Consider the following 14,738-nt stretch of genomic DNA (forward strand, 5'->3'; position numbering starts at 1 on the left):
CTCCATGTATATTCACTCTTTGCTCCATGATCCTACTGCCGATTAAAACAAAAAAAGTGAGGTGTTTTAGTTGTAATAATGAGATTTTTGAGTGCGTAAATAAAAACATTAAATTTACTGTTCAAACCTCCCCTGTGTTTTATGGCTTGTTTTCTAGAAAAGACAGGCACATTTAATAAAATGTTCTTTACATATGGCTCACTGTTTCCTAGATTTTTAGAGGTGACTTGTAATTAAGGATCTTATGTGTTTTATCCTTCAGAGAAAAGCATATCTGCATGTCACAAATTAACACAGCAAAATAGAATTAAACCATTATACAGTACAGTAATAAATTGTCAAAATGTCATTTTTGTAAATTGTTTCTAAATGCATACAGATTCTATACATAACCTTTAAGGGGTAACAACATATGAACTCTCTCAAGAACGACAGAGATTAACAAAAACAAACAAACAAAAAAAAACCCTTTGGAAAACCCAGGTCAATAACAAGCTACTAAATCTGCTTATTATACCTGGTGCATAAGTGTTTCTTATATGATCTAAGACATAGCAAAAATGATGGAAAATGTCATGAACTAGATAGTCTGGTGGAGTGGCTAAGTGATTGCCCTTTTGTAACATGCAGGTCTCAGACTTCACTGTGTTCATTAAGCTTGCTTAAATTCTGAAAGAGATAAAATGGGAAAGTGCATTAGTGTGTTTTAAAAGAGCATGGCAACAACGAAAGTCAGAACGAAATATTTCCAAAAGAACGCTTGTTTAGGTCGTATATAAACCTTACTGGGGGGAATTGGTCACCTGGGATAGGAATCACCCACCACCTGTGACTCAAACAGTGCCAAATCCAAGAAGTATGACCTAATGGATAGAGAACAGGCTGGGGAGACTTAGGTTCTAATCCTGGCTCTGCCATCTGTCTGCTGTGCAACCTTGGGCAAATCACTTAATAGCTCATCTTCTTCATCTGTAAAATGAGGATTGAGAATACAGTATGGCCTAGTGGAGAGAGCCTGGCCCTGAGATCCCCGCTTCTCATCTGCTGTGTGACCTTGGGCAAATCACTTAACTTCTCTGTGCCGCAGTGACTTCATCTCTAAAATGGTAATCCCTTTGTGGGCTAGGAACTGTCAGTCAGTCAGTTATATTTGTTGAGCACTTACTGTGTACAGAGCACTGTACTAAGTCCTTCAGTGAGTATAATATAACAATATAACCGGGTCCAATCTGATGATCTTGTATTTACCCATCTCTAGTACAGTACAGTTACTGTGTTACAGAGCACATAGTAACTGCTTTTCAAAAATCATTTTTTTAAAAAATACCCCTTTTCCTTCCCTCGAGTGTGAGACCCTCATGGGACATTGATTGTGTCTGATCCGATTATCCTGAAATAATAACTATGGTATTTGTAAAGCACTTAATATGTGCCAGGCACTGTCTGTACCTACCCCAGTTATTATTACCATACTTATTATTAATATCATGAAGGGAGCCTTTCTCAGGGTACACAGAACTCTGAAGTCACTGTAAAATAAATCACAGATTCCAAACAATAGCCTTCCCCATCAGAGTCAAGGGGGAAGATTAAGGTGGGTGTGAAAGTGACAGTGTTTGAAAAGAAAGAGGTATACAAACAGGTTCTCTGAAATCATACCAAATTAGAGAAGCTGAACATTTAAATCATCTTGGAACAGGGATAAAGATCACCCAAGTCTTACAGATATATGATAACTGGAACTTAATATATTTAATAATAATAATGATGGCATTTGTTAGGCGCTTACTATGTGCCAAGCACTGTTCTAAGTGCTGGGGGGGATACAAGGTAATCAGATTGTCCCACATGGGGCTCACAGTCTTAATCCCCATTTTACAGATGAGGTAACTGAGGCACAGAGAAATTAAGTGACTTGTCACACAGCAGACAAGTGGGACTGTCTTTATATGTTGCCGACTTGTACTCCCCAAGCGCTTAGTAGAGTGCTCTGCATACAGTAAGCGCTCAATAAATACGACTGAAGGAATGAAAGTGGCTGAGCCGGAATTAGAACCCATGACACCTGCTCTTTCCACTGAACCACGCTGCTTCTCTAATTCAGAAATTTAAGTAGGAAATCCACACCTTAATCTCAAAACTCACTTTGTTTAGGTGGACGGCCCCAATTGCAGCAGGTACTGATTCAAAGAAAACTTGTTTTTCAGATTCTATGTTTCCACTGTACTGCATTGCTTTTACTAAGGATGCTGCAAGAAGAGAAACGGAACCATGAAACAAATTTACTGAATAATTGACCGCTTCTTCTCCAAAATCTGCGTCTGGGTAGGTACTCACCTTTGCAGTGTGCTAGGAGCACATCCACACTTCTGCTTCTACAGTCCATGTAAATCTAGAAATGTCAAAAAATCATATATCAATTATCTTTTTAAACAAATAATTTGGAATCAAACACAAGTTTTAAAAAATGACAGTAATATGTAATTCCTCCACCAGAGGGAGGCGTTTTATAACCCAAATACCACAATAGGATGACTAAATCCACTAAAATTGCCTTTTCTCTGGTAGAAATACTTTTCATCAAAAGAGTCATTCAGATTACCTCCTGAGGAGATTTTCTGGGCTTTAAAGACAGTAAAGGAAACATCAGATTTCCCTCTCCACGATTCAATACCTGTTCTCCCTCCTATTTGACTGTGAGCCCGAGTAGCCCATAATTATTATTATGTTTTTTGTTAAAACGTTTACTATGTGCCAGACACTGTACTAAGCACTGGGGTGGATACAAGCAAATCGAGTTGGACACAGTCCCTGTCCCACGTGGGGCTCAGTCTCAATCCCCATTTTGCAGATGTTTTACAGAGAAGTTAAGTGACTTTCCCAAAGTCAAACAGCAGACAAGTGGCAAAGTGGGGATTAGATAGAGCCAGGCCCGTGCTCTATCCACTATGCCATATCTACCTCAGAGCTTAGAACAGTGCTTGACACATAAAAAGTGATTAACCAATACCATATTATTATTATTAGCCCATCATCAACATGCCCGAAAGGGGACGCAAAATTATGCAACAAAAGCACTGAGTTTTCAGGAGTCAGGAGGAGAAATAGTTGCTGTCCAGTGAAGTGGCGAGGCTGAGGACTGAGCCAGCCTGAGGGGAAATCCGGAATTAAAACAGGCTCAGTGGTCAATTTAAACCAGAGTCCCCCAAACTGAGGAGAAAACAGTTTTAGAATGTGAGCCCACTGTTGGGTAGGGACTGTCTCTATATGTTGCCAACTTGTACTTCCCAAGCGCTTAGTACAGTGCTCGGCACACAGTAAGCGCTCAATAAATACAATTGATTGATTGATTGATTGAAAACAGGTTGGGCCCCAGGCAAAATTAAGCAGAAGTAGGCCGTAGATAAACAGACATTAAGATAGACAAGTAGGGATTAGGACAAAGGGGAGAACAGGAACAGAGGATTCTTTATAGATTTTTTCTGAAGAGTTTAGCAAAGTGCTAGTTGCATAATACTATTAATAATAATAATGGTGTTTGTTAATAATAATAATGGTGTTTGTTAATAATAATAATGGCATTTATTAAGCACTTACTATGTGCAAAGCACTGTTCTAAGCACCAGGGAGGTTACAAGGTGATCAGGTTGTCCCACAGGGGGCTCACAGTCTTAATCCCCATTTTACAGGTGAAGTAACTGAGGCACAAAGAAGCTAAGTGACTTACCTAAAGTCACACAGCAGACAATTGGTAGAGCCGGGGTTTGAACTCATGACCTCTGACTCCAAAGCCCGTGCTCTTTCCATTGAGCCACGATTTGTTAAACGCTTCCTATGTGCAAAGCACTGCCCTAAGCGCTGGGGAGTTTACCAGGTGATCAGGTTGTCCCACGGGGGGCTCACAGTTTTAATCCCCATTTTACAGATGAGGTAACTGAGGCCCAGAGAAGTGAAGTGACTTGGCCAAAGTCACACAGCTGACAGTTGGTGGAGCCGGGATTTGAACCCCTGACCTCTGACTCCAAAGCCTGTGCTCTTTCCACTGAGCCATGCTGCTTCTCAGTTGCATGCTAGTTGCATGGTGGAGTGGATAGAGCATGAGTCTTGGAGTCAGAAGATCTTGGGTTCTAATCTCATCTCTGGCACTTGTCTGCTGTGTGACCTTGGGCAAATTACTTTACTTCTCTATGCCTCATTTACCTCATCTGGAAAATGAAGATTGAGCCTGTGAGCCCCACATGGGACAGGGACTGTGTCCAACTCAAGTTGTTTGTATCCACCCCAGCACTTAGAACAGTTCCTGGTACATGCTAAGTGCTGACTGAGCTCCTTCTCAAGCCCAGTCCTCTCCCTGCCTTTCCCGTCACTGTAGATGGCACTACCATCCTTCCCATCTCACAAGCCTGCAACCTTGGTGTCATCCTTGACTCTGGTCTCTCATTCACCCACACATCCAATCCATCACCAAAACCTGCCGGTCTCACCTCCACAACGTCTCCAAGATCCGCTCTTTCCTCTCCATCCAAACCGCTACGTTGCTGGTTCAATCTCTCATCCTATCCTGACTGGATTACTGCATCAGCCTCCTCTCTGATCTCCCATCCTCCTGTCTCTCCCCGCTTCAGTCTATACTTCACTCTGCTGCCCAGATCATCTTTGTACAGAAGTGCTCTGGGAATGTCACTCCCTTCCTCAAAAATCTCCAGTGGTTTGCCTGTCAACCTTCAAATCAAGCAAAAACTCACTCTCGACTTCCAGGTTCTCTATCACCTCACCCCCTCCTACCTCACCTCCCTTCTGTCCTTCTCCAGCCCAGCCCACACCCTCCGCTCCTCTGCCGCTAACCTCCTCACTGGGCCTCATTCTCGCCTGTCCTGCCGTCGGACCCCTGGCCCACATCCTCCCCCTGGCCTGGAATGCCCTCCCTCCACACATCCGCCAAACTAGCTCTCTTCCTCCCTTCAAAGCCCTACTGAGAGCTCACCTCCTCCAGGAGGCCTTCCCAGACTGAGCCCCCTTTTTCCTCTCCTCCTCCCCAACCTCCCTCCCGTCCTACCTCCTTCCCCTCCCCACAGCACTTGTATATATTTGTACAGGTTTACTACTCTATTTATTTTACTTGTACATATTTACTACTCTATTTTTGTTAATGATGTGCATATAGCTGTAATTCTATTTATTCTGACGGTTTTGACACTGTCTACATGTTTTGTTTGGTTTTCTGTCTCCCCTTTCGAGACTGTGAGCCCGTTGTTGGGTAGGGACCGTCTCTATATGTTGCCAACTTGTACTTCCCAAGCATTTAGTACAGTGCTCTGCACACAGTAAGTGCTCAATAAATACCATTGAATGAATGAATGAACAAATACCATTATTATTATTATTAAGACCTGAATTCTGGTCTTAGTAGGATGAGGAAGGCTCTAAAAGGGGTAAGAAACACTGTGAACTTGTGGCTAAAGCCTGGGAGTCAGAAGGACCTGGGTTCTAATCCCTGCTTTGCCACTTGTCTGCTGTGTGACCTTAGACAAGTCATTTTACTTCTTTGTGCCTCAATTACCTCATCTGAAAATCTGGGATTGAGACTATAATCTTTATGTGGGACATGGACTGTGTCCTGCCTGATTATCTTCTATCCACCACCCCCCGGCCCCCCGACACACATATACCCCAGTGCTTAGTACAGTGTCTAGCATATAGTAAGCACTTTACAAATATCACCCACAAAAAAGAGACAAAGCAGGTGAGAGAATGGGAGGGGGTGAAGTAAGGGATGGGAAAGTGTGGGGAGAAAGGGTGTGGGAGAGAAAGAGCTGGGAGAAAGAAATCAGCTATAGGAATTGAATCCCCATTTTACAGATGAGGAAAATGTAGCCCACAGAGGGCAAGTGGTGAAGTCTGGATTAGAACCCTGGTCTTCTGCCTCCCAAGCCTGTGCTCTTTCTTTTAGTTCAATAAATTTTTATCGACTGAGTGTTTTCTTTCAGTTCCTAATTAAAACCTTCTTCAGGCTAAAATAAGTTGCACAAAAACTTAAAAAAATATTTCAGTTCAAAGAGGGGGCTGGAAAAATGGATTTGATTCAATTTGATTCACTAAACAAAATCATTTATAACTAATCCTCTGACAGGCTAACCTTGATATCTTTTGAGTGCTTATTTTGTGCAAAGCACTGTACTAAGCGCTTGGAATTGTACTTTCCAAGTGCTTAGTACAGTGCTTTGCACACAGTAAGCCCTCAATATGATTTAATGAATCAGTTAATTGGAAGAGTACAATAAGACATCAGACACATTTCCTGCCCACAACAAGCTCACAGTCTAGAGAGGGAGAAGAACAGTAATATAAGTAAATAAATCAATGAATAACTGCATACATACATACATAAATGAATAAATAAATTACAGATATATACATATGTGCTGTGGGGAAGGGAAGGAGGATGAATGAAGGAGCAACTACTAGGGCTCCTTATCTCTAGGCATTTGGGAGGAAGAAGCTCTAGTTCTTCAGTTGGTGAGTGAGTTGAAATTCTCCCCTTTAGTGCCTAGATTTTCTGCACAGAGCAAATCACCTAACTAATGCTCCATCCTCACACTGACCTCGAAATGCACAGCCGCAGCCCAGAGAAGCCCAGTTTATGCCATGGTCAGAGCAAGAGGACAGATATGAGTTTGGTGAGGACTAGATGATTTGTGGCAAGGATGACATGAGTAGGCCTACCATGAAAGAGATTCTTGCTCCTTCCACAACAGCTGCCCAGAGACCCCAGCTCCAGAATCTGGGACCCACGTTACTGAGGAATGATACTAGTCCCCATTGGGTTCTCACTGCCTGATTCAGATTCCAGAGTCCTCAGACCTACTTTTGTGGGAAAAATTGAAATACCCACCTTAGCCTTTCTCTTGGCCAAAATAACTTCTGGGGCAACTATAATAGGGTTCTGACACTTTTTGATCAGATATCCTTCCAGTAATGCATAACCCAATCCACCCCTTAGGCTACTACCACCAATCAATCACATTTATAAAGCACCTACTATGTGCAGAGCAGTGGACTAAGCACTTGGGAGAATTACAGTATAACAGAGTTAGTAGACATATTCTCTGCTCACAATGAACTTAGAGTCTAGAGGACCACTTGATTCTCAGGTAAGCACATTCAAACAATAAGGGGATCATTTGAGATCCTTAGACCTATTTATCGAGAACCCCTTGTGGGACAGGGACTAGGTTCGGTTTTCATGTCTTGTATTGACCCCAGCTCTTAGTACAGTATGTGGCACAAGAAAAATCACTCTTCCCCCTCTTCAAAGCCCTACTGAAGGCTCCCCTCCTCCAAGTGGCCTTCCCAGACTAAGCCCCCCGTTTTCCTCAGCTCCCCCTCCCTTCTGTATCACCTCGACATTCTCCCTTTGCCCTTCCCCACCTCTCCCCGCCCCACAGCACTTACGCATATATGTATATATCTATAAATAATAATAATAATAATAATAACAGCATTTGTTAAGTGCTTACTATGTGCCAAGCACTGCTCTAAGTGCTGGGGGAATACAAGGTAATCATGTTGTCCCACATGGGGCTCAAAGTCTTAATCCCCATTTTACAGATGAGGTAACTGAGGCACAGAGAAGTTAAATGACTTGCCCAAAGTCACACAGCTGACAAGTGGCAGAGCCAGGATTAGAACCCATGATCTCTGACTCCCAAGCCTGGGCTCTTTCCACTGAGCCACGCTGAATATGGAAAGAGAAGTCTTTCCTCCCCAACCAGGAATCACTTGGTTCTATTTGTATTGCTGCTTGTTTACTTGTTTTGATGTGTATATAGTTATGATTCCATTTATTTATATTGATGCCTGTTTACATGTTTTTGATGTTTGTCTCCCCCTTTCTAGACTGTAAGTCCAGTGTGGGCAGGGATTCTCTTTGTTGCTGACTTGTACTTTTCAAGTGCTTAGTACAGTCCTCTGCACGCTGAATAAATACAATTGAATGAATGAATAAATGGTAGCTTTTTCTTTAATGGCATTTGTATTAATTGATTTACTTCTCCCTAATCTTTCTCCACCCCAACTCTTTCTCTCCACACTTTCCCAACTATTACCTCTCACTCTCTCTTTGTCTCACCTTTTTTTTTTTTTTTTTAGTGGTATTTGTTAAGCACTTACTGTACATGAGACACTGGATTAATCCCTGGGGTAGATACACATTAATCAGGTTGGACACAGTCCCTGTCCCACATGGGGTTAGTGTCCCCACATGGGGACAGTCCCTGTCTCCCTTTTAGACTGTGAGCCCACTGTTGGGTAGGGATTGTCTCTATATGTTGCCAATTTGTACTTCCCAAGCGCTTAGTACAGTGCTCTGCACATAGTAAGCGCTCAATAAATACGATTGATGATTGATGATGGGGTTCACAGTCTTTATCCCCAATATATGAATGAGGTAACTGAGGCACAGAGAAGTTAAGTGACTTACCCAGGGTCACACAGAGGACAAATAGAGAGTTGGAATTAGAACTCAGGTCCTCTGATTCCCAGGACCATGCTATTTCCACTAGTCTCATAAGTAAATACTTAATCAGTATTATTATTATCATTATCACCATCATAATAATAATAGTATTTGTTAAGCACTTACTATGTGCCAGGCACTGTACTAAGCACTGGGGTGTATATTAGCCTTGTGGGGCTCACAGTCTCAGTTCCCACTTTACAGATGAGGTAACTGAGGGATGGAGAAGTAAAGTGACCTGCTCAAGGTCACAAAACAGACAAGTGGCAGAGCCGAGATTAGAATCCATGACCTTCTGACTCCCAGCCCTATGCTCTATCCACTATTCCATCATCATCATCACCAGCTAACCAGCCATCCTCCCCCTATGCCAAGGCTGGCTGCCTGTCTTCTCTCTTCTTCTACTCCTTCTCCCTCAGATTCCCAGGCTAACATATCCCTCCAGCATCTGGAAGTCATTTGAGACTTTTGTCCAAGTACAAACATGGAGGTTAGAGCATTACCAAAGTTTGTGAAAGAGACAGTGAAAATATTTTTAATGAGTCAGGAAACAAAATACAAAAGAACCCTGATCTTAGCAACATCTTTGCCTGTTCCTGTAATATATTCTCCTTCCCAAGACCCTTTCTACTGTCTGCTCAGCATCCTGGTACCTACATTTCCCTGTTCCAATCCCCTCTTCCTCTATCATGGAGTCCCAGGTCTCAGGATCACTCCTCACCAGACCCTTCCCTCAAGATTTTCATATGTCAGATGTCAGGGTAAAACTGTACTGATCAGTAACGGTAAAACTGTCTCCCCCCTTCTAGGCTGTAAGACTAATGGAAGCCATTCGGTTTCCTCTGCTTTTTGTTTTGCTTTGTTTTTTGTTTGGTATTTGTTAAGTGCTTACTATGAGCCAGGGACTTTACTAAGCACTGGAGTAGATAAAGGCTAATCAGGATGGACATAGTTCATGTCCCACATGGGGCTCAAAGTCTTAATCTCTCATATTACAGATGAGAGAACTGAGGCACAGAAGAGTTAAGTGACTTGCTCAAGGTCATACAGCAGATAAGTGGTGGAGTTGGGGTTAGAAACCAGGTCCTTCTGACTCCACCAGGTCCACTGGGCTATATTGCTTCTACCCAGGGGAAGAAGCTTCTTTCCTCATGAGTCCTAGCCTCTGGACCCCAACCTGGAGAAACTTTTCATCTGCACCCTATCCCAAAGATCTCTAAATTAAAATGATGGAGAGGCTTATTCTCTTCAATAAACTACCCCCACCTCTTTTCTAGCCCATCTCCCTGTGATAAACTGGATTACAGTTCAACCCCCTACCTAAGTACCTGGTACTAAACTAGATTAGCTTTCTCTCAGGATGAAGTCCCCAGGAATGGGTGTCCCATCCTGGATTATTTAATATTTCATTCATTCATTCATTCAATCATATTTATTGAGCGCTTACTGTGTGCAGAGCACTGTACTAAGCGCTTGGGAAGTACACGTCAGCAACATATAGAGATGGTCCCTACCCAACAACGGGCTCACAGTCTAGAATGGGGAGACAGACAACAAAACATGTAGACAGGCATCAAAATTGTCAGAACAAACAGAATTATAGCTATATGCACATCATTAACAAAATAAATAGAATAGTAAATATGTACAAGTAAAATAAATAGAGTAATAAATCTGTACAAATATATACAAGTGCTGTGAGGAGGGGAAGGAGGTAGGGTGGGGGGCATGTGGAGGAGGAGAGGAAAAAGGGGGCTCAGTCTGGGAAGGCTTTCTGGAGGAGGTGAGCTCTCAGTAGGGCTTTGAATGGAAGAAGAAAGCTAGCTTGGTGGATGTGTGGAGGGAGGGCATTCCAGGACAGGGGAAGGATGTGGAAGATTATCCATAAATCTGAGAACTATATCCATGCAAACCTCTATGCTACAACACAGATTTTATGTCTATGCAGAGAAAGAATGCAGGACAAGCGATGGATCATTTCTATTGGAAAATCTAGCAGCTCCAAGTGGAGGTGCAGTCTTCCCAGTCAGGGTGACATCATGTTAAATACGGGCATCAACCAAGACAACCTAAGCATGGGCATCAGCCTAAACGTGCTAAGCACGGACATCAACCTAAATGAGCTTAATGGGAAAGTCAGGACGGAAGACTACAATGGCATAGAAGATAGAGCAGTGTCCTGGGAGGCAGAAGGTCAGGGGTTCTAATCCCTGCTCCACTACTTGTCCGCTTTGTGACCTTGGGCAAGTCACCTCACTTCTTTACGACTCAGTTACCTCATCTGTAAAAGGGGCATTGAGACTATGAGTCCAGCGTGGTATAGGGACTGTGTCCACCCAGATTTGCTCGTATCCACCCCAACTCTTAGACAAGTGCCTGGCACATAGTAAGCACTTAACAAATACCATAATTATTTATTACCACTGCTGTTTCCCTAGAATAGTTGCAGGGTGCAGGCCCTGAGCTACCGCTGCTGTGGCCAAGCTCTCCACCACAGATCAAGCACGGACGCTTGGGGACAGAGTGACCACAGGGGCAGCCAGTGGCAGTGAATGTTTATTGTCATATGGTACTCTCCCAAGCATTTAGTGCAGTGCTCTGCACACAGTAAGTGCTCAAAAAACATGACTGACTGACTGGTCAGTGTGTGGCAGGTTAAGGACCCCATTGCTACCACCAATTGCTACCCCATTGTTGTTAAAAAAGCAGTGTGGCTCAGTGGAAACAGCACAGGCTTGGGAGTCAGATGTCATGAGTTCTAATCCCAGCTCCACCACATGTCAGCTGTGTGACTTTGGGCAGGTCACTTAACTTCTCTGGGCCTCAGTTACCTCATCTGTAAAATGGGGATTAAGATTGTGAGCCCCATGTGGGACAACCTGATTACCTTGTATCCCCCCCAATGCTTAGAACAGTAAGCTCTTAATAAATACCATTCTTATCCTTATTATTATGTGGGACAGGGACTGTGTCCACCCTGATTGATTTGTACCTACCCCAAGGTTTAAAATAGTGCTTGACATACAGTTACCACTTAACGAAAACCATTAAAACAAATCTTCATTGCAGAATGTCCCAATGGTTAATACTGTTCTACCTTGCACTGAAAAAGCACCTTCTTTCAGGCTCACCAACACCTATGGTCAGGCATATCAACTCATTCCCGTGGTTTGATCCCTTATGCAATTATATTTTCAAATGTGGATATTACTTTTAAAATACTACACATTACTAATACAGTTCTGGTTTAAATAATAATAAACATCTTATTAAATAGAGGAAGAGAAAATGAAAAAGATGAAGATTGTTTTAGTCACTAATGTCCTGCAATCTGTGCTTAGAGAAGTAGCGTGGCTCAGTGGAAAGATCCCGGGCTTCGGAGTCAGACATCATGGGTTCAAATCCCGGCTCTGCCAATTGTCAGTTGTGTGGCTTTGGGCAAGTCACTTAACTTCTCTGTGCCTCAGTTCCCTCATCTGGAAAATGGGGATTAAGACTGTGAGCCCCATGTGGGACAACTTGATCACTTTGCATCCTCCCAACCCTTAGAACAGTGCTTTGCACATAGCGCTTAACAAATACCATTATTATTATTATTAGTGGGTGGATCTTCTGTGGTCCAACATTTGTGTGGAGAAAGGGCAAGACAGAGAGAGACAGATCCTGAGAGAAAACAGAGACATAAAGGAAAAAGACAGATACAGAGAGAAGAGAGAGAGCCCCTGTTCTGAGGTAGAATGCTGGACAATGAGAAGTGTAACCTGAATCCCAAAACTATTGTAATACATTACCTGTGTAAGCATAGACACTCCTGTGTAGTCGAAGAAGGCTAAACCACTGCAGTCTAATATTAAAGTACATCCCTCACTGGAGTGTGGTTGTGATGATTCTCCTGTGGGATAAAATAGAGTTTTGAAATTCCAGAGAGTATTTATGAGATATAAGAAAGAGAAATTATTGTGACATAATGTATAGGGAGAGATATGCTTTATGAATCAGAATATCCAAATAGTTCAGCAAACTGATTCCCCTTCTCCTTGTCCGATACCCCAGAGTAACAGTCATCCCACCCTTCCCCACATCATTATAAATGTTGCAACAGGTTGAATTAAGTAATACAGAAACAAGGATTTAACTGTATCTTTTACAAATGCTTTTTCTGATCGGTGAGGCTTTTTAATTTCTAGCTTGTTGTTTCCCCCCCGCCCCCCCTTTTAGACTGTGAGCCCACTGTTGGGTAGGGACTGTCTCGATATGTTGCCAATTTGTACTTCCCAAGCGTTTAGTACAGTGCTATGCACATAGTAAGCGCTCAATAAATATGATTGATGATGATATGTCCTCTACATCTTTTAGCTTGTGAGTCCTTTGTGATCCCAGGGGTTGGGCTTGAAAAACTATTTATTCGTCCCACTGCTTATTATGGTGCTACAGTGCTTTTCACATAGTAAACACCTATTGCATATTTTTTTATTTACAGATTTATAGGTCAGAAATGTCTGAGCTCAGTCCGCTTTTTACATTTATCACTGTTGCAACTTCTTCAAGTGCAAGATAAATTTTGCCTCACAAGGATGACTACCTAACACATAAATGAAGACAGATGCTTAATGAGACCAATTATTTCTCCAGTTGGCTGTGGTAAAGGGACTTTTAAATAAGATAGATTGGTACGAAGATGACATTTATAAATGAAAGAACTATTGCTTGTAGGAACTCCTTCATATCTATCATCACAGGTACTTATTTTTATTGTAAATATAAGGTCTTTGTGCTCATCTCTGTTGCTTGCCTCTCACCTTTTACATATTGCTTCCACTTCTGGAAGAGTGAGTTGGAATAACATCACACACCCACACACATATTTTCTTCATTTCCAAGATATCACTTCTGAGCTACAATCCTATCCATGGGTAATGGTGCCAAAAAGATCTGTGTGAGACGGACAAAGCACTCTGCGCTGTTTTCTCATAACGACAAAAAATGGTGTGCTAATAGGTTGGTCTTACATAGTATTACCAGTGGTACAGGGGCCACTCTGCAAATGACATGCCAGCAGCAGAACGATAGCAGCAAGATACCAGTACTGAGACTGCATCAGTTCAGGGTGGATAATCTAGTCATGCATGCATTCATTCATTCATTTAATAATATTTATTGAGCACTTACCGTGTGCAAAGCACTGTACAAAACACTTGGGAGAGTACACTATGACAATAACGAACACATTCCCTGCCCACCACGAGAAGGTTCATAATGACAATAATAATAATGTTGGTATTTGTTAAGCGCTTACTACGTGCCAAGCACTGTTCTAAATGCTGGGGTAGATACAAGGTAATCAAGTTATCCCATGTGGGACTCACAGTCTTCATCCCCATTTTACAGATGAGGGAACTGAGGCCCAGAGAAGTTAAGTGACTTGCCCAAGGTCACACAGCCGACAAGTGGCAGAGCCGGGATTAGAACCCATGACCTCTGGCTCCCCAGCCCGTGGTCTTTCCACTGAGCCACACTGCTTCTCTGCATCAAAGATTGCTCAAAGAAATGTTCCCACACACTGTTAACAAAGGGGAGGACTTGGTACTGTTTACATCATCAGGAGAAGAATTTCCCTTGAGAATAGATTCCTGAAGGAGCTCATTGTGAGCAGGAAACATGTCTACTTTTATTCATTCATTCAATCGTATTTATTTATTTACCTTAGGTAAAGCACTATACTAAGCACTTGGAAAGTACAATTAGGTAACAAATAGAGACTATCCCTATCCAACAACGGGCTCACAGTCTAGAAGAGGGGGAGACAGACAATAAAACAAATTATACTGTACTCTCCCAAATGCTTACTACAGTGCTCTGCACACAGTAATCACTCAAGAGTGCTCCAGTGCTTAAAAAAGTGCTTGGTGCATAGTAAGAGCTTAACAAATACCATTAATAATTAAATAAATATGAATGAGTGATAGATTTTGAGAAGAGCTGCTCCCACATGCTCTTGCATACTATCAGCAAAAGAAAGGAGAAACTTAGCATGCAGGACTCTTGGATGGATGGGAAACTAAGGAAGAGGAGTTTGGGAAACATTTGGGAATTTGGATTTAGTTGGCTATAAAAAGTGCAAGCCTTGGCTTTAAAGGTGTGCATCTACCAGATGATGCCGGGATGGTGACCCTGGCACGTGAGGCAAAAAAATCTGTCATAAGCCATGACCTTTGAGTTTAGT

The 14,738-nt window shown here is 42.4% G+C and overlaps 1 protein-coding gene across 1 annotated transcript in view; it reads right to left on the reverse strand.

Annotated features, from left to right (window-relative positions):
• Positions 1–367: 367 nt before the first annotated feature.
• The window catches only part of SLC26A7 (solute carrier family 26 member 7), a 167,023-nt gene continuing 152,652 nt past the window's right edge, over positions 368–14,738 (reverse strand). Inside the window, exons 15-18 of the mRNA XM_038745336.1 lie at positions 12,307–12,407; positions 2,338–2,392; positions 2,146–2,249; positions 368–669 (exon numbers count right to left, since the gene is read on the reverse strand). Of these exons, the coding sequence (XP_038601264.1) occupies positions 634–669; positions 2,146–2,249; positions 2,338–2,392; positions 12,307–12,407 (296 nt within the window). The 3' untranslated portion in view covers positions 368–633. The remainder of the gene's footprint in view (positions 670–2,145; positions 2,250–2,337; positions 2,393–12,306; positions 12,408–14,738) is intronic.

This window comes from Tachyglossus aculeatus, chromosome 4, assembly GCF_015852505.1.
Source record: "Tachyglossus aculeatus isolate mTacAcu1 chromosome 4, mTacAcu1.pri, whole genome shotgun sequence".
Lineage (NCBI taxonomy): Eukaryota > Metazoa > Chordata > Mammalia > Monotremata > Tachyglossidae > Tachyglossus > Tachyglossus aculeatus.